Raw genomic sequence first — 19088 nt, forward strand, 5'->3', positions numbered from 1 at the left:
AGCACCCCAAACGCTGTGCGATGTTGCCGCGATTTCCGCCTGCCGAATCGCGGTAACATCGCGCAAAAAAAAATTGCGGGACGCATTACGCCCAAAAAAGTACAAGAGCTTCTTTGGAGCGTAATGCGTCCCGCGATTTTTTTTTGCACGATGTTACCGCGATTCGGCAGGCGGAAATCGCGGCAACATCGCACAGCATTTGGGGTGCTATTGCAAATCACGGGCAACGCACAGGCGTCCCGCGATTTGCATTTATTTCTGGATCGCGGGCGGAATCGCAGCGATTCTGCCAGCGATCAATACGCTGACATGTAAATGTAGCCTTAGTGTGAATCAAATTGAAATGCTACAATGAGGGGCAAATTTTTATCCCCATAAATATTTTCTGATAGAGAGATTTCTCCAACCCCCAAGCATGACTGAAAGAAAAAAAAAAAAAAAAAACATTTTTTCAGCCTAGCAGCCATGGTCACATTTGTAACTATTTATATAGATGATGGATCCACAAAATGGCAGAGGAAAAAAAAAATACTATCCAATCCCCCTGCACTCTTGTGAATTCTCTATAGAAAAATAGAATTGTAAAACTGTGGCTGGCGACTGTGGTTTCTTGGCTGGGTCTAAGGTAATTGCCCTCGGGTGGATAGTGCTGCTTAATTCTGGCCATGCACACATCTCTTTCTTATGATTGACTGTTCCAGACAGATACTACAAATGACTATTTGATTGCCCCATACATCATGCCGAAGTTTCCAACCTATCCAATCCATCATTGATTCAATACTACCAGATCAATAAAAAAAAAAAAAAATACACAATTTATGCACAAATTGACATCAAAATCATTTCACTAAATGATCAGATCGATGTCAATGGCGAGCATAAAAGGCACCCATCGTCCAATAAGTGTTTCTTAAACAGGAAATGAACTCAAAAAGTGAATATCTGTTATGTTACAGGGAACATCTACAAATGTTAATTGTACTTGTAGAACTTGAAAATCTACTTTATATCTGGAATAAAAAATAGCAGTGCATACTGGCACAGTATCTCACAAAGTACACCCCTCACATTTTTGTAAATATTTTATTATATTTTTTCATGTGACAACACTAAGTCCCGGTTCACACTACCGCGACTTGTCAGGCGACTGGTCAGCCTGACAAGTCGCGGTCCATTCTGTGCTACGGGAACTGTTCCAATAGGAGCGACTCAAGTCGCTCCGACTTAGAAAATAGTTCCTGTACCACTTCGGGGCGACTTTGGAGCGACCTGCATTGACTTCCATTATGTGAAGTCTGTGTAAGTCACGCCGAAGTCGCGGTGCACGCGACTTCACAGGTCGCCCCCGAAGTTGAAACGCCATAGTGTGAACCGACACTAAAGAAATGACACATTCCTACAATGTAAAGTAGTGAGTGTACAGTTTGTATAACAGTGTAAATTTGCTGTCCCCTCAAAATAATTCAACACACAGCCATTAATGTCTAAACCGCTGGCAACAAAAGTGAGTACACCCCTAAGTGAAAATTGGGCCCAAAGTGTTAATATTTTGTATGCACCATTATTTTCCAGCACTGCCTTAACCCTCTTGGGCATGGAGTTCACCAGAGCTTCACAGGTTGCCACCGGAGTCCTCTTCAATTCCTTCATCATGACATCATGGACCTGGTGGATGTTGGAGACCTTGCGCTCCTCCTCCTTCCATTTGAGGATGCCCCACAGATGCTCAATAGTGTTTAAGTCCGGAGACATGCTTGGCCAGTCCATCACCTTTACCCTCAGCTTCCTTAGCAAGGAAGTGGTCCTTTTGGAGGTGTGTTTGGGGTCGTTATCACATTGGAATAATGCCCTGCGGCCCAGTCTCCGAAGGGAGAGGATTGTGCTCTGCTTCAGTATGTCACAGTACATGTTGGCATTCGTAGTTCCCTCAATGAACTGTAGCTCCCCAGTGCCGGCAGCACTCATGCAGTCCCAGACCATGACACTCCCAGCACCATGCTTGACTGTAGGCAAGACACACTTGTCTTTGTACTCCTCACCTGGTTGCCGCCACACATGCTTGACACCATCTGAGCCAAATACGTTTATCTTGGTTTTATCAGACCACAGAACATGGTTCCAGTAATCAATGTTCTTAGTCTGCTTGTCTTCAGCAAACTGTTTGCGGGCTTTCTTGTGCATCATCTTTAGAAGAGGCTTCCTTCTGGGATGACAGCCATGCAGACCAATTTATAGCAGTGTGCAGCGTATGGTCTGAGCACTGACAGGCTGACCCCCTACCTCTTCAATCTCTGTGACAATGCTGGCAGCAGTCATATGTCTATTTCCCAAAGGCAACCTATGGATATGACGCTGAGCGCATGCACTCAACTTTTTGGCAGACCATGGCGAGGCCTGTTCTGAGTGGAACCTGTCCTGTTAAACGGATGCATAGTCTTGGCTATTGTGCGGCAGCTCAGTTTCAGGGTCTTGGCAATCTTCTTATAGCCTAGGCCATCTTAATGTAGGGCAACAATTCTTTTTTAGATCCTCAGAGAGTTCTTTGCCATGAGGTGCCATGTTGAACTTCTAGTGACCAGTATGAGAGTGACAACACCAAATTTAACACACTTGCTTCACATTTACAGCTGGGACACTAACGAGTCACATGACACCGGGGAGTGAAAATGGCTAATTGGGCCCAATTTGGACATTTTCACTTAGGGGTGTATGCACTTTTGTTGCCAGCGGTTTAGACAATAATGGCTGTGTGTCGAGTTATTTTGAGGAGACAAACACACTGTTATAAACGCTGTACACTCACTACTTTACATTGTAGCAAAGTATAATTTCTTCAGTGTTGTCACATGAAAAGATAAAATAAAATATTTACAAAAATGTGAGGGGTGTACTAACTTTTGTGAGATACTGTATCTCTTCAGAACAACAAAAGAAAAGGCACCAAAGTTTGGTAAAATCCCCACAATGTACATAGATCACCCAAAGGGGAATGTTTTTTTCAACAAAAGTGGAGCTAGGCTTGAATATCAATAGAGCTGAAATTGATGACTATTTGAAAGGTTTTTAAACTACTTACAACATACATGGACAAAAACACATAGTTCATACATTTAAAAAAAATAAATAAAAGGCAGTGTTATTTTCCTGTGAAACTGGAATGAAGGAAACAATGGGACTGACACTGCTGACCTCCTCCTGAAAATTCCAGATGCTTGTCTCTTTCCGACCTCAACCGTTTCCAAATCAATATTTGGATCTATAACAGGGTTTCTCAACCAGGATTCCTCCTGAGGTTGCTAGGGGTTCCTTGAGCAATGGGCAATTTCTGCCTCTCAGATAGGTTTCCAATGACACCATTGTTCCTTTTAGCTATCTGTAAGGGGGGAATTCTTCCCAATGATGACAAGAGTAAAGTGTGGTACACACTACACACTAGTAGAAAATCTGCCGAAAATTCCCGCCCGAGGTGAAATCGTCAGATTTTCGGCTAGTGTGTACACAACTTTCAGCAGCCGATGCCGACATTTTCAACGAAAAAAAACGGAGGGACAAACACCAAAAATGTTTTCGCCCGTCCCCAGACGTCCGATTTTCGTTTAATGTGTATGCAGTACGTCCGTGAAAAATCGGATACGAAAGACCGCGCATGATCTGAAGTTGCTGACAACCCGGAAGTCTACGAACAAATGTGCCAAAAAAAAAAGAAAAATCGGACGAGAAATTTTGTGAACATTTATGCACTGTCGACTAAAAACGGTAATGAACGCTGAGAAGACAGAGAAAAATCGGAGGATATTTCGTCCGATTTTAGTCAAGTGTGTACGGCCCTTTAGGAGCATTCTTCCCACTGACTGTCACACTGTGTCATGAGTTGTAGATTTTTCATTTTTAACAGGGGTTCCTCAAGACCAGAAATTTATTTCAAGGATTCCTCTGTGTTGAGAAAGGCTGATCTATAACAAACCAGAGGCAAGTGAAGCCAGAGTTAGCCCCGGTTCACACTAGAGTGACCTGTGAGGCGACCTGGTCGCCTCACAGGTCGCCACAGGTCGCCTCCCATAGGGAAGCTGCGGACCAGTTCTAATAGGAGCTACACAAGTCGCTCCGACCTAGAAAAAGGGTCCGGAGCTTCTTTGGGGCGACCAGGAGGCGACCACCATAGACTTTAGCAGCGCTGCTGCTCGCACCTCGATCTCGGAGGTCGCCCCGGGAAGTAGCGTCGCGTGTATGTGAACCGGCGCTAAATGCATACCTTCTGATCTGTGTATCATTTTGTATCTGGCAGACAAACCAGCATTTCAAAGGAGGAGATCAGCAAAGGTTGCCCCATAATTCTCTTATCACTAGTTTGCTCTTAAGGCTGAACTCCAGGCAGATATATCACACACAAATGCAGTTCTGTAATCAAAACATTGTTAAATATATATTTTAAATGTAAGCAGAGTAAGTATCTTAATATGACTTTGTATTACCTTCTTGCAATCCCTGAGCCTAAACTAGGAAAGGAAGAAGCAGCACATAAATAAACTCAGTAGTGTTTCAGTGCTTAGATGCTAAGCTCATAAATCTGATTGCTTCTCCTTTCATTGTCCAAACACAGTCTTGGGGTAGACAAGATCTGAGGGGGGGGGGGGGATTTGTTGATCATCTCCACAAATGTAGCTAATGCCTCGTACACACGCATCGATTATTGGCCGGGAATTTTCGGCCAACGTCCGATCTGCCGATTTTCGGCTTGTTAGTATGATGCTTCCGACAACCGACTCCAACTTTTCGGCCGAAACAAATCTGGTGTGCGGCTATTACATTTTTGTTGGCCGTCAACACAACGGCCGATTTTCCGTCAGTCAGTACAGATTTCGGCAGACAAAAATCTGATGAGCAAGACTGGGCATGCTCAGAGAAGAAAAAACACACGGAAAGTAAACCATCACATGACATCACTTCTGAAGTAGATTTTTGTTGGCCGAAAAAAAAAATGTGTGTGCAGTCTAGGCACATTCCAACCAACAAAACACCACTCTGGACAAAAGTCGGACGATCGGTCGGCCGATAATCGTTGCGTGTGTACGAGGCATTAGGCTACAATTGCATATGCCTTTTGCCGTGGTAATCGCTGTTCGCATTACCCGCTGTAATCACTGCTGGACACAGTGTGAACAGACTCGATAAGCTGCAGTGGCCGCCAACCTGTCACTGAAGTGTATGCACTCAGCAACTGCAGCTAGTTGCTCACTTCTCTCAAACATAGCCGCAGGAATCAGTAGATTCCTACCACTGGCATTTGCACCGTAGCAAAACGCTCATGTAAATGTCGCCTATATGCAACTTCAATGCGAAGAAAAAAAAAAACTGTTTCTTGTTTTGCCAGACAGGGCCATCCTATGAGGAAGAACTACGGAAATATCAGGGCTAAACTGACACACACACAAATCCTTTAGTAGGTTGGATAACTCCTATATGTATATTTAATCTGTGCATTTAGCAATGTGCCTGGAGTTGAGCTCTATTCTCAATGTCAATGGATCATACTATAGCACTTGTTATAAGACACAAATAAGAAGTCTCACTCTCATTCCACCTAGCCAGAGTGCAAAGCTATAGACAAAAGAATGTAAACATGTGGTTTCTCACTTCATTGCTTGGTTCGAACGCGGGGTGTATGAAAGGTCCTGATCGCTCGAGGAACTTCTTAACATGGTTCCAGCGACCTTCCCAGTCTCCAGTCTCCCCACACCCAACATCCACAGCCATTCTGCATAGAACACAATACAGTTCACTGACATTATTCTACAACAAAGCAGTATTTACAGAAAACGATCTCTGGAAAGGACAGGTGATTAAATCATAGGCATTGGATGGCAATTAGAAAATCCAACCACAAAAGCAGGTTTTCTGAAGATGGTGACATGAAGAAGCGTGCTTGTATAGGGAGAACATATATATTTATGAACTGTGTAGAAACCGACAGTGCTAGACTCACCTCAGAGGACCAACAAGGCCTTATCTGGAAATAAGCTGGGATGATCTATTTCTACCCCCCCCCCCCCCCCCCCGGAATGGTCAGCCAGAGAGTGTCTACAGAGATTATACACTGTGCCCGCAGAAGTAGGATATGTCCCAGATTGGCCTATATGTGCCTGAGCTGGACATCTTAAAGTAGACCTATAGTAAAATAAATACATCTGTCCCATCCTGCCACAAGTCCTTATAATGGATAGCCAGGTGACCATATGCCTAGGCATTTGCTTTCATATGCTTAGCTGAAAAGGAAGATAAGAAATCAGGCAAAGCCATTGGGGTTTGGTTTACTAAAACTGGAAAGTGCATCTCGGCACAGAAACCAATCAGCTTCAAGGTTTTTTTTTTTTTAATAAAGCTTAATTGAACAAGCTGAATTTAGAGGCCGTTTGGCTACCATGCACAGCTACATCAGATTTTGCACTCTCCAGTTTTAGTGAATCAACCACATTGGCTGTCTGGCTCGTCTAGCCTCCAAGCTGCTTTAGCTGAGGTAAGATGACCAAATGCCTAGGCAAATGGTCAAGCGATTAACTGCATGTAAGGTTTTCTGCAGCACAGGTATTACAAAGATCCTACTTCCCCTCCTATTTATTAGATTTAAATCAGACTGGTCAGGATAGACATGGGAGTTGTATGTAGGCTATAGGTCCACTTTAAGCCCTAGCCACAATGCCCACAGAATACATAAACATATATAATGGCTTATTATAAGCATAAGTTAACCATCAATAAAATAACATTCACAGAAAATGAAATCCTGCTTATTACATAACAATAGAACATTTAGCAATACACGTGGTAATCATTGAGATAGCAAATCAAAGTTATTGAGTTCATATTACTTCTATAATAAAGAACAGAGTAAGATTTAGATTTACAGCAGGAGGAGAATAAAGCTGTAAGGGATGAAAAGGGACAAACTATAAGAAATGGGAAAATTCTGGTGCTGTTAGTAAAGGACACCTACAAGATATCCAGGAAACAAATCAAAAACTTGTCCTAAAGTTTCCATGCAATACAGCAAGGCTATAAAACAGATTTCTAGGAACTTCAACCAGATTTTGATTGCATAAGGAGATTAAAGATTAAAAATCTTTTTATAAGGTTTAATGTGCATTTAGGTTATTTACCTGGAAATCCCTCCCTTGTGTAGACATCCAAACGCCCTGAGACTGCTGCTGAGTGTCATCTTTATGGATGCCATGTCAGCAGCCTCAGAGCTGGGACTCTACTACAGGTGTAGCATTCCAGCTGTAGGGAAATTACAAGTCCCATGAGCCACTGCAAGACTGACAGGCACAGGTATGGCTCAGAGGCACGATGGGATTTGTAGTTTTACCACAGCTGGAGTGCCAAGGTTGCCTACTACTGCTCCATTGTATACTCTTTGCTCCTACACCGAACACCCCCCAGCTATAATGCAGAAAGGTGAAGCAGGGGTGGAGAAGCTGAGCCAATACAAAGCACTGAGATGAAAAAAATGGTGAAATCAGTACTGGATTTTATTTAAAAAAAAAAAAGGCCAAGGGGGTGGTTTATGGTACAAGGTGCTTTAGCAAATTAAATGTCATTTGGTTAGGGTTTACATGTACTTTATTCAAATCAAGCCAACCAACACCCCTGCCATATAAATATATAACAACTATTTATGGTAGATTGTGCAAAAAATGGGTGCGCTAGATGTGAACAATGTGTGTTGAACCAAAAGGGAAAACACAATGAGCAAAATACCTAATATATGAATATACCCAGATATTATAAATGGTGCACAATGTGAACAAAAACGTGCTATAGAAATATGAGCAGTCCAAAATGAAAAAAAAGCTGAAATCTTCTTGATGGTGAATAAAAGTGAAGAAGAAGACGTGCAAACACCAAATCCCTCTTGGCACCCACGTGTAAAGAAAAGAGAGGTAATACCCTTACCAACTCAACATATTAAAACACTTCAGAAGATGACACCAGCCAGTGTAATAGATATAAAGTCCTGACCTTTCACTCTTCCACCCGATATGTGGTATATCAAAAACTCTTACCAAAGGCAAGTATTTCACAGATGGTGAGTGATAATGTTCTCCAAATCATCAGGCAAATTATCCAGACTAGCAGGCAGTGAATTTTCTTGTAAATCTTGTCCTGACTCCTGTTGCTGTGTGGGGGTTGGTCTCTCTCCTATACCCCTCAAACTCAGTGACAGATAGTGCCCAAAAAAGAATGGAACAGGCGATTACCTCTTAAATGACCTTATTAAAAAAGGTAGAACACTAACAGTTAAGTTGATTGAATAGGGAAATGCAAATTCATATGTGGCCACTCTGCAGCATGGACCACGGGTGGTGATGGCGCAGGCTTCTCCCCCGACGCATTTCCCCTGATGAGGCATCGACTGGGAATGGAGAAGTGTTCTACCTTTTTTAATAAGGTCATTTAAGAGGTAATGCACTCTTATCGCATCGCCTGTTCCATTCTTTTTTGGGCACTATCTGTCACTGAGTTTGAGGGGTATAGGAGAGAGACCAACCCCCACACAGCAACAGGAGTCAGGACAAGATTTACAAGAAAATTCACTGCCTGCTAGTCAGGATAATTTGCCTGATGATTTGGAGAACATTATCACTCACCATCTGACCTGTGAAATACTTGCCTTTGGTAAGAGTTTTTGATATACCACATATCGGGTGGAAGAGTGAAAGGTCAGGACTTTATATCTATTACACTGGCTGGTGTCATCTTCTGAAGTGTTTTAATATGTTGAGTTGGTAAGGGTATTACCTCTCTTTTCTTTACACGTGGGTGCCAAGAGGGATTTGGTGTTTGCACGTCCTCTTCTTCACCTTCATTCACGATCAAGAAGATTTCAGCTTTTTTTTCATTTTGGACTCGTTTTGGACTGCTCATATTTCTATAGCACGTTTTTGTTCACATTGTGCACCATTTATAATATCTGGGTATATTTATATATTAGGTATTTTGCTCATTGTGTTTTCCCTTTTGGTTCAACACACATTGTTCACATCTAGCGCACCCATTTTTTGCACATCACACGTTTACTTTATCAAGGTTAAAGTTTCGGTTGCTGCTGGAGATTCATTTTTTGTTTGCGCACCTCATTCTTCAACATTATTTATGGTAGATTGCCTTGATCTGTTTTGCACTCAAAAGCTAAAAGGATGTGTCTAGACAACTGCTCTATGTACACACAATATTGTCAAAAGTATTGGGACACCTGCCTTTACAACCACATTAAACTAAACTTTAATGGCATCCCAGTCTTAGTCTGTAGGGTTCAGTATTGAGTTGGCCCACCCTTTGCAGCTATAACAGCTTCAACTCTTCTGGGAAGGCTGTCCACAAGGTTTAGGAATGTGTCTATGGGAATGTTTGACCATTTTTTCGGAAGCATATTCATGAGGTCAGGCACTGATGTTTAACAAAAAGGCCTGGCTCTCAATCTCCGCTCTAATTCATCCTAAAGGTGTTCTATCGGGTTGAGTTCAGGACTCTGTGCAGGCCAGTCAAGTTCTTCCACTCCAAACTCACTCATCCATGTCTTTATGGACCTTGCTTCGTGCACTGGTGCGCAGTCATGTTGGAACAGGAAGGGCCATTCCCAAACTGTTCTCACAAAGAAGGGAGCATGAAATTGCCCAAAATGCCTTGGTATACTGACACCTTAACAGTTTCCTTCACTGGAACTTAGGGGTCAAGCCCAACCCAGAAAAACAACCCCACACCAAAATCCCCCCTCCACCAAATGATTTGGAGGGCTGGCCCAATATTTATGGCAATATAGTGTGGATGAGTGTGTTTTGGGTGAAAAAACTTGACTTGCCTGCATAGAGTCCTGATCTTAAACCGATAGAACACCTTTGAGCTGAATTAGAGCAGAGACTGCGAGCCAGGCCTTCTAGTTCAACATCAGTGCCTGACCTCAGAAATGCGCTTCTGGAAAAATGGTCAAACATTCCCATAGACACACTCCTAAACCTTGTGGACAGCCTTCCCAGAAGAGTAGAAGTTGTGATAGCTGTAAAGGATGAGCCAACTCAAAACTGACCCCTACAGACTAAGCATCAAAGTTCATGGGCGTGTAAAGGCAGGTGTCCCAATACTTTTGACAATATAGTGTATGTCAAGCTTAAGGGCTATGGAAACTTGGTATTTTATTTTAACCACATGGCAATCCATGTCGGCTCTTTCACTAATGGGGAAATGCTGTAAAGTCTAAGCCTTGCTGCTTTCTTCTTAGTTTTAAGCCAGATTCAAAACTTCACTCTACATTTTCAAATTCTGAACTTCAGTCAGCTTATAAAAAATAAATATTTGTATGCCCCTCATATTAGGGGATGTTTGACCCTCAAATATAAGGAGGGCACTCCTTTTCTCTGGTTGTGCAGCCACAGTCTCACCAACGTCATGCGGTATAATGCAGGACCAGCTGTCCTGCAATGCAAGTTAGGACGTCAAGGGGCCAACCCATATTAGAAGACAGGAATGCAAGTAGAAAGGAACACCGCTGTCAGAGAGGAATAAAGCTGGATACACACTATACAATTCTCTTTAGATTTTTTCCTTTAGATTTACCAAAACCATATAATATGAGGTCAAACCTAAACACTTTCAATTTGTATGCAATCTGGCACGCCCTTGCACTGCATAGTTGAAGGTGAATCTAAAGAAAAATCGAACAAAATTTGTATAGTGTGTATTCAGCTTAAGGCATGGAAGTTATACAGGTTAAGTTATAAGGTTATTTAAATTATATATACACAGTATATAAAATATATATGTTAAAATTTTATATACAAGTTATAACTTAAGTACCTAAGTTATATTCCCTATAGTGATAGAAGCATAGATCCCTACTATATGGGTGGCACTCAAGCGTTGCATTTATAAGCTGACTAAAGTTCAGCAGGTATATGGTCAATGTCTCTAGTAAGCCCAATCTTAAGCTCCCTACTGATTGAAGAGTTCTAACTTTGATTCAGCAGAAGGTAAGTCTGGACCACTGAAGAGAATAGTGCTCAGTAGCCAATCCTTCTCTGCAATGTATACCAGAACGAACGTTTTCTATAGATAAATTAAACCATTTTACAAGTAAGATGTTAACCATATACCTTTTCAATGTACCCTTAATGTAGCCAGACTACATTTTAGTAAAGTAAAATGGGGCTTGAAGTTAAAATTGAAAACCTATTTTTTCAGGCCAGTGGCTGTCAAAGCATTGAAAGAAGGCCCTAAATCAGCCAAGCAATCAGTATTTTCAAAAGTAAGGGCTTGTTCACACCAGGTGTGTTGAGCAGCATTGAGCACAGATCAACGCAGACTCCACGTAAAGACATAAAAAAATATATATATTTTCTACATGGCTTGTTCACACAATACATGTGTAGTGGTGTGCTTAGTGAAAAATGCACAAAACAACACAAAGTCGGTGCATAAAGTTGAATGAAATGTCGTTTGGCAACATTTCAATAAAAAAAGTAAACAGTGCAATATGTTCTAACAACACAATGCTCTGTCCCAACACAACGCTCACCAGCGAACACACGTTATATCGAGTATAATGCGCATCTGCTGACGTGAACGAGCCCTTAAATACCTAACTGCTCTTTTAAAAAGGTTTTCTTTTTTTCTGATAAGCCTCAAACCTTTACCTGTATACTTGTTAAAACAAATCACAAACTGAATAATTCTAAAACATCAGGGTGTCAGGAGAAAAAATAAGACATACTTTTTAAGTAATACCAAACAATAAAGGCTAATTATTGTTTTTATCACCAATAATAAATTAATTTAATTTTAAATAGCTGAGATAGTTCAAAATATTAAACAGCCTACAAAACAAGGGGAAAACAAAATATACAAAAAGTTGAAGAAAAAAAAAGTAATAAAACCACATAAAGGAAAATGAAGCATTAATACTGTTTCAGTATACCAAATGAGGATATCCACCTAAACAAAAATGCTGGAGGTACTTTGTGGTTCAAGTGGTCTCTATTTCTGGGCTGACTTCTAAAATCTGCCCATACTAACTAATAAAAATGTTACCTTTTACATTCTCACCAGTTGAGATATGGCCGCTGGAATAGGAATTCGTTTGTAAAAGCACGAATTAACAATTATTTGAATGGATCCATTGTCTAGCTTATTAACTGTTTTGCATTAAAGAAAAATGAATGCATTGCATTTGTAAGGAAGCGGAAATATATGAATATAAAAAATATAAATAGAAATATGTGAATATATGGCTAAAATTTTAGCAGAAATAGCAGGAATCAGCTGATATTTGAGCTGTATATGGCCAGCGTAAAACGTCAAAAGCATCCAAAAGGTATTCTAGTATACATTCTGGGTGGAATGGCCGGCCCTATAAGTTTCCTGATGTAATGGGGACACTAGCAGTGACAGCACCAATATGTGTATGTATGAATGCGAGTTAGGGACCTTAGATTGTGAGCTCCTTGAGGGTAAGGGACTGATGTGAATGTACAATATAATAGTTTTCCTTCCTGACCACTTCCTGGAACTGGCAGCTATTTCCTGCAGCAGTAGCTGCTCCCCCAACTCCCGACCCCAAATAAAACTGTCCTATGCAGTATAATGTTGATTTCCTGGTGCCTACATGGCAGCATACATATGGTTGAAGCTCCACCCCCTAAGGACTTAAAACAGGAGAGCATGAACCTGCCTGGAGTACTTCAAAGTGGCTGAAGCTAGAGGTCAGTAGATTGGATCCAGCAAGTCTTAAGGACAAAAAGAGAAGAGGGGGCCTGGGATCTGGCCTAAAGTATAACTAAAGGCAAAACTTTTATTTTAGTTTTAGAGAGTGGAGGGGGATTAGAACACCGGTCAGTTTTTAATGCCATCTGTGCCCGTTTACCATTAGCATTGAAAGTAAAATAAAATCCCACATTTTCAGTTGTCCCCATAAAAGTAAGAGGAAATCTTACAATGGTACACCAGTTCTGGTTACCTGGGGGTCCCCATGGGATTTGCTTAATGTTCAGGGATTTCCTTTCACTTCCTGCCCCATATATGAAACAGGAAGTGAAGGGAAATCTCCCCAATGGGACAAAGATGGCAAAAATAAACCTTACGTTGGTTAGAACCCTCCATTACTCTATCCAAAATTAAAAAGAAAGTTTTACTTATAGTTCTACTTCAATCTTTTTTAAAGTTATAATTGGTCCTGTGGGTTGAAAGGGGGTGGAGCTTCAACCATATGTCTGCTGCAATGTATCGGCACCAGGAGAGGAAAATTACAGAAAAGTATTGAATTTTCAGAGTTCAGAATGGCATCCTAGGCCTAGCTTATTTACATTGATGTCTGTTCATTCATGCTCTTTAACACTTACAGACACTGCTACCCTTTATGTAACTTAGTAGCACTTGACGTCAAAGGAGGACAAGAAAAAGGACTACATTCTGCCTGAACCTCTGAAGAATAAATAGATCCAAATACTAAAAATATCCGCAGAATGGGACTGATTTGTCTTAACTGATAATCCCATTCCCAGCAGACCAACTGATATTCCTCCTAAAGCCTCGTACACACGCATCGATTATTGGCCGGGAATTTTCGGCCAACGTCAGATTGGTCGATTTTCGGCTTGTTAGTATGATGCTTTCGACAACCGACTCCGACTTTTCGGCTGAAAAAAATCTGGTGTGCATGCTATAAAATTTTTGTTGGCCGTGAACACAACGGCCGATTGTTCGTCAGTCAGTACAGATTTCGGCAGACAAAAATCTGATGAGCAAGTCTGGGCATGCTCAGAGAAGAAAAAACACACGGAAAGTAAACCAGCACATGACATCACTTCTGAAGTTGATTTTTGTTGGCCGAGAAAATAAGTGTGCAGTCTAGGCACATTCCAACCAACACAACACCACTCTGGACAAAAGTCGGACGATCGGTCGGCCGATAATCGTTGCGTGTGTACGAGGCTTTAAACTTTAGGGGAACTTCTGTGCTGATGTTTAATATTTTTTTAAATAATAGGCAATCAAGCCTTTTTAACATGCATGCACAATCAGATATAAAATACTTTGCTCCTGACCTTCTTGTTATCTTTTATTATTTTATTAAAAAAAAAAAAAAAAGAGTTTGTAGTATAATATTTTATTGGAATTCTGAACATCTGTAAATAGACGGTATCTAGTGGGATTTTTTTTCTTTTAGGAAGTCTGGCCCTTTTAACCACAATAATAACCACTAGAAGTGCGGTGTCATACTGGAAATCTTGACGCTGGTGAAAAGTCGTCTGCAACAGATTGCTAAAGAAATCACCCACCAGACCCTACAGCGTTATTTCCTCGCTGGCCAAAATGGTCCAGAATTCAAAAATTCTTAATAAATATTGAAAACAAAACGGTGCAGAATTTTGCTCATGAGACCGTAGAGATGGGCCCAGGCATAATCCCGAACACGCCTGAGCCCATCTCTACCAGTCAGCAGCGATGAAGCAACACCTTGCTGCTTTAGCCAAGAAAAAGACAATGTCATAGGAGCAGATGAGTGTTCTCTCTTTCTGCCAAGCTGTCCCCAGCGCCAGGATTGCTAGTTTGCCAAAGGTCAAGTATAGTATAAACAGCAGGTAAAAGGCCAGTAAAGCTCCACCTGCTTTGCTTCGCATCCCACACATGCTCACCGCAATCTCCAATCACTTGAGTAGACATCTCCACTCCAGAAATCTCCATTTGCTTCCGGCTGCATTCTGGACACAGGTGGTAAGTCGCTTGGCACCAGTGTCATTTAGTGATTGCTTTGAATTTTTTGAATGAATGCAAAGCATTCTTTAAATGGATGGGGGTGGAGAGGCGAGGCAGTGATGTCACCACCTCATCAAATAAGAAACCATTTAATTTAATTCAGAAAAAGCAAAACATTCTCTGAATGCTGAGCAATCAACCTCCTATGTTCAGAATGCAGCAGGGAAGCTGCTTGGTGTGAGACCGAGAAGCAAGAGGAGGTCACTGGAGCAGCTGTATCTACTCCAGTGATTCCAGCTTCCAGGGGCATCAGCTAGGTAAAGTGTACAGATAGTTACATTGGACCAACATAACTATGTATAAAATATCCATACCTGGTATTCTTCTCTAACCTCCCTGGCGGTATTCCCGAGTGTGGCTCGGGGTTAATTTTTAGTACCAAAAGCGGTAACCCCGAGCAACACTCGGGATTTCCCCAGAACATTACTCACCTTCCCTGCGCTCCCTGTCAGCCGTGCACAGAGTGGGGAGAGACTGTGAGGAGGATTGCCGGCACTTGCCTTCCGGTTCCCTCCCTGTGAGCATTGCGACGCAGGAGGGGTGGAACCAGCGGAAAATTCAAAAGTGTAAAAACACTTAATGACATGATACAAAGCTGTGATCCTAACGGATTACACTGTATCATGCCATTTCACCACAGGATTTCACCTGGTGACTTTTCCAGTGCTTTGTGCCTGGAAATTTTTGAACGACCATGGCGTCCAAAAAGCTTTTTTTTTTGCGCAAAAGCGCTTTTAGAAGAACTGGAAAACAGCGACAGCGAAACAGAGTTACTTGAAGAACCGAGCGATTCATGGGAAAATTCGTCATCAGGTACGGAAAGTGACGACAGCGACGATTCTGATTTCTCTTTCTGGCACATAGCTTGTGGAATTTGGGAAGTATATCAAATGATTCTTCAAAATTTCCAGAAAGAGACATCAGAATCAACGCTGTCGTCACTTTCCGTACCTGATGACGAATTTTCCCATGAATCGCTCGGTTCTTCAAGTAACTCTGTTTCGCTGTTGCTGTTTTCCACTTCTTCTAAAAGCGCTTTTGAGCAAAAATAATGCTTTTTGGAGGCCATGGTCGTTCCCTATTTTCCAGGCACAAAGAACTGGAAAAGCACAGGCAGGGCACTGGAAAAGTCCCCAGGTGAAATCCTGTGGTGAAATGACATGATACAGTGTAATCTGTTAGGATCACAGCTTTGTATCATGTCATTAAGAGCCGGTTCACATAGGCGCGACCCGACTTTGCCAGGCGACCTGTGAAGTCGTGGTGCGCAGCTCGCACCGCGACCTCGGAGCGGCATGCACGGACTTCATATCATTGAAGTTAATGCAGGTCGCCCCAAAGTAGCTCAGGACCCTTTTTCTAAGTCGGAGCGACTTGTGTCGCTCCTATTAGAACGGGTCCTGTGGTAATCTATGGCAGGCGACTTGTCAGGCGACCAGGTCGCCTGACAAGTCGCCCCAGTGTGAACTGGCTCTTAGTGTATTTATATTTTTGAATTTGTCGCCGGTTCCACCCCCCTGCGTCACAACGCTCACAGGGAAGGGAACTGGAAGACAGGTGCCGGCATCGGCCGAGCACACAGCAGGAGGACAGCGGAAGGACAGCGGGGGAGGAAGGTGGGGGATCGCAGGGGAAGGGGAGTTTTAAAATGTAAAACAACAGATTTCTATGCAAAACAATGTACCGCTTTCAGCACAGAAATTCTGAAATAATCAGACCGCCAGGGAGGTTAATGGTAAACTATGTAGAAAAGTTAATGTATGGCAGAGGTGCATCGCTTACCTATACAAACTTTAAAAGGCAGTCTATGCTTGCCCTAACAATAAGGCTCTGTTCACACCATTAAGTGCATTAATGTTTTAATTGGGCAATTCATTATTAAAGGGTAAATTCACCTTTACAGAAAAATTGTAAAAGTGAACATCAGACACGCTCCGCACCCCCTGGTCCCTGCTGTCCTTACCTCCCGGCGATCCTGAGCAGGAAGCACCCCCACAGCCGGTCCAGTGATGGAGGGATTGAAATCCCAGCTCTTCCAGAATGGACCACATCATTTCTGATTGGTCTGCGCTGTCAAAGGGGTAGTGCTGACCAATCAGAATGGATCTGGTCCATTCTGGAAGCACTGACAGAGAAGAGCCGGGATTTCCCAACAGCTCGGTTTTTATCAGAGGTAAGTACGGGAGGGGGGGGGGGGGGTGAAAAATGCAAGGCCTGATAACCATATACTGTAGTGTGTTACTTTACAAAAATAATAGTTTATATACCTTTTGTGGTGTATCAGGCCCCAACACAACACATGAAAACACATGCCATTGTAAATGAGGACTAAACCACAAAATAATAAAAATAAAACACACAAAGTAACCATCCTGGTACACATTTTAGTTTAGGTGGACATGTCCTTAAAATGAACCAATCATTGCACTCTATATTCCAGTGAAGCCCCATTGGTCAGTATTGTGTTGTGATGGTCTACAGGTCACGTGACTGACAGGTAGCCCCGCCTCTCTCTCCCCTATGGGTATCCTGGGCATTGTGTGAGAGGGTTTCCTCTTTTCATGTTCTAACACCTCCCCTGTGCCAGCACTAACTTGTCAGAGAGCTCTTCTATCCGCCTTCTTTTCTTCTCCCTAAAAAGAGAGAGAGAGAATAAAAGAAGGGTCTCACTCCCTCCCGGCCTGGGACACAGAGGGGACCCTAGCTGGACACACACAGATACTCACGGCTCTTCAGCATCCGCCATATTCGCCTGAGCCTGTCACTTCCCACAGTGCACCGGGCCTGGGCGAGGGGGCGGGGCCAGCGCTGACAGGCCACAAGCTGTTCATGCCGTATTTTTTTTTATTTCTTTAAACTAACTTTATTAACAACAGACAATCTGAGCAACACTGTATGCAGATGAGAGAATGGAGATGCATTCCTGTGTTCTATTTTCTCTTCTGTGGTCCGTTTTGATGTGTTCGTGTAAAGAAATAAATGTTGTTAGATAAAAATGACTTATGGTCAATTAAGATGGAACTAAATTTGAGTTTACAAAAAAAAAAAAAAAAAAAAATTTGAGTTTACAAAAGATTGTTGGCGAGTTTTTATTGCGGAGGAGGCACTGTATGCGGGAGAGTGCTGCCAATGAGGCAAACTGAGGTGATTGTCCTAGGCAGCACCCAGTGAGGGGAAGAAGCCGTGTCCACTACATCTTACCTGCAACTCACTAACCTTACCCTGTATACACAGGGCAGTGTTACTGAGCTGGTTGCTAGGGTGCTGGAACCACCTGTAACATAACAACCAATGATGCTACGCAATCTAGCTGTCTGCATCATAGCAACCAATGACATACAGCTCCATTGGTTGCTAGAATGTTGTCAGCCAGGCCACAGCATGAGTGGTTGCAAACGCAGGACAGCGTCACTGAGCTGGTTGCTAGGATGCTGCCACCACCTGCTTCATAACAACTGGTGATGCTGTGCGGCCTAGCCGCCTGCAAACTATTAACCAGAGACACTGTGCAACATAGTCACATGCATCCTATCCGCCAATGACACTGTGCAGCCCAGTCACCTGAATCCTATCAACCAATAATGCTGTGCAGCCCAGTCACCTGCATCCTAGCAACCAATAACATGGTGTCATCTGCATCCTAGTATCCAATAACACTGTGTAGCCCAGTCACCTTCATCCTAGCAACCAATAACATGGTGTCATCTGCATCCTAGTATCCAATAACGCTGTGTAGCTCAGTCACCTTCATCCTAGCAACCAATAACGCTGTGTACCCCAGTCACCTGCATTCTAGCAACCAATAATGTTGTGCAGCCCAGTCACCTGCATCCTAGCAATCAACTCATGCAGCCCAGTCATCTGCATCCTAGCAACCAATAATGCTGTGTAGCCCAGTCACTTGTATCCCTTCAATCAATGACACTGTGCAGCCCAGTCACCTACATCCTAGCAACCAATAACGTGGTGCAGCCCAGTCACCTGCATCCTAGCAACCAATAATGCTGTGTAGCCCAGTCACCTACATCCTAGCAACCAATAATGCTGTGCAGCCCAGTCACCTGCATTCTTGCAACCAGTAATATTGTGCAGCCCAGTCACCTGCATGCTAGCAACCAATAATGTTGTGCAGCCCAGTCACCTGCATCCTAGCAATCAACTCATGCAGCCCAGTCATCTGCATCCTAGCAACCAATAATGCTGTGTAGCCCAGTCACTTGCATCCCTTCAATCAATGACACTGTGCAGCCCAGTCACCTACATCCTAGCAACCAATAATGCTG

At 42.7% G+C, this 19088-nt stretch overlaps 1 protein-coding gene across 1 annotated transcript in view; it reads right to left on the reverse strand.

Moving 5' to 3' along the window:
* Positions 1-17575, reverse strand: part of UBA3 (ubiquitin like modifier activating enzyme 3) — a 71454-nt gene extending 53879 nt beyond the window's left edge. Inside the window, exons 1-3 of the mRNA XM_082265575.1 lie at positions 17532-17575; positions 17400-17438; positions 5638-5758 (exon numbers count right to left, since the gene is read on the reverse strand). Of these exons, the coding sequence (XP_082121701.1) occupies positions 5638-5758; positions 17400-17438; positions 17532-17551 (180 nt within the window). The 5' untranslated portion in view covers positions 17552-17575. The remainder of the gene's footprint in view (positions 1-5637; positions 5759-17399; positions 17439-17531) is intronic.
* Positions 17576-19088: the final 1513 nt, after the last annotated feature.

The sequence above is a fragment of the Pelophylax lessonae genome (assembly GCF_965119305.1).
Source record: "Pelophylax lessonae genome assembly, chromosome: 8".
In the NCBI taxonomy this organism is placed as follows: domain Eukaryota; kingdom Metazoa; phylum Chordata; class Amphibia; order Anura; family Ranidae; genus Pelophylax; species Pelophylax lessonae.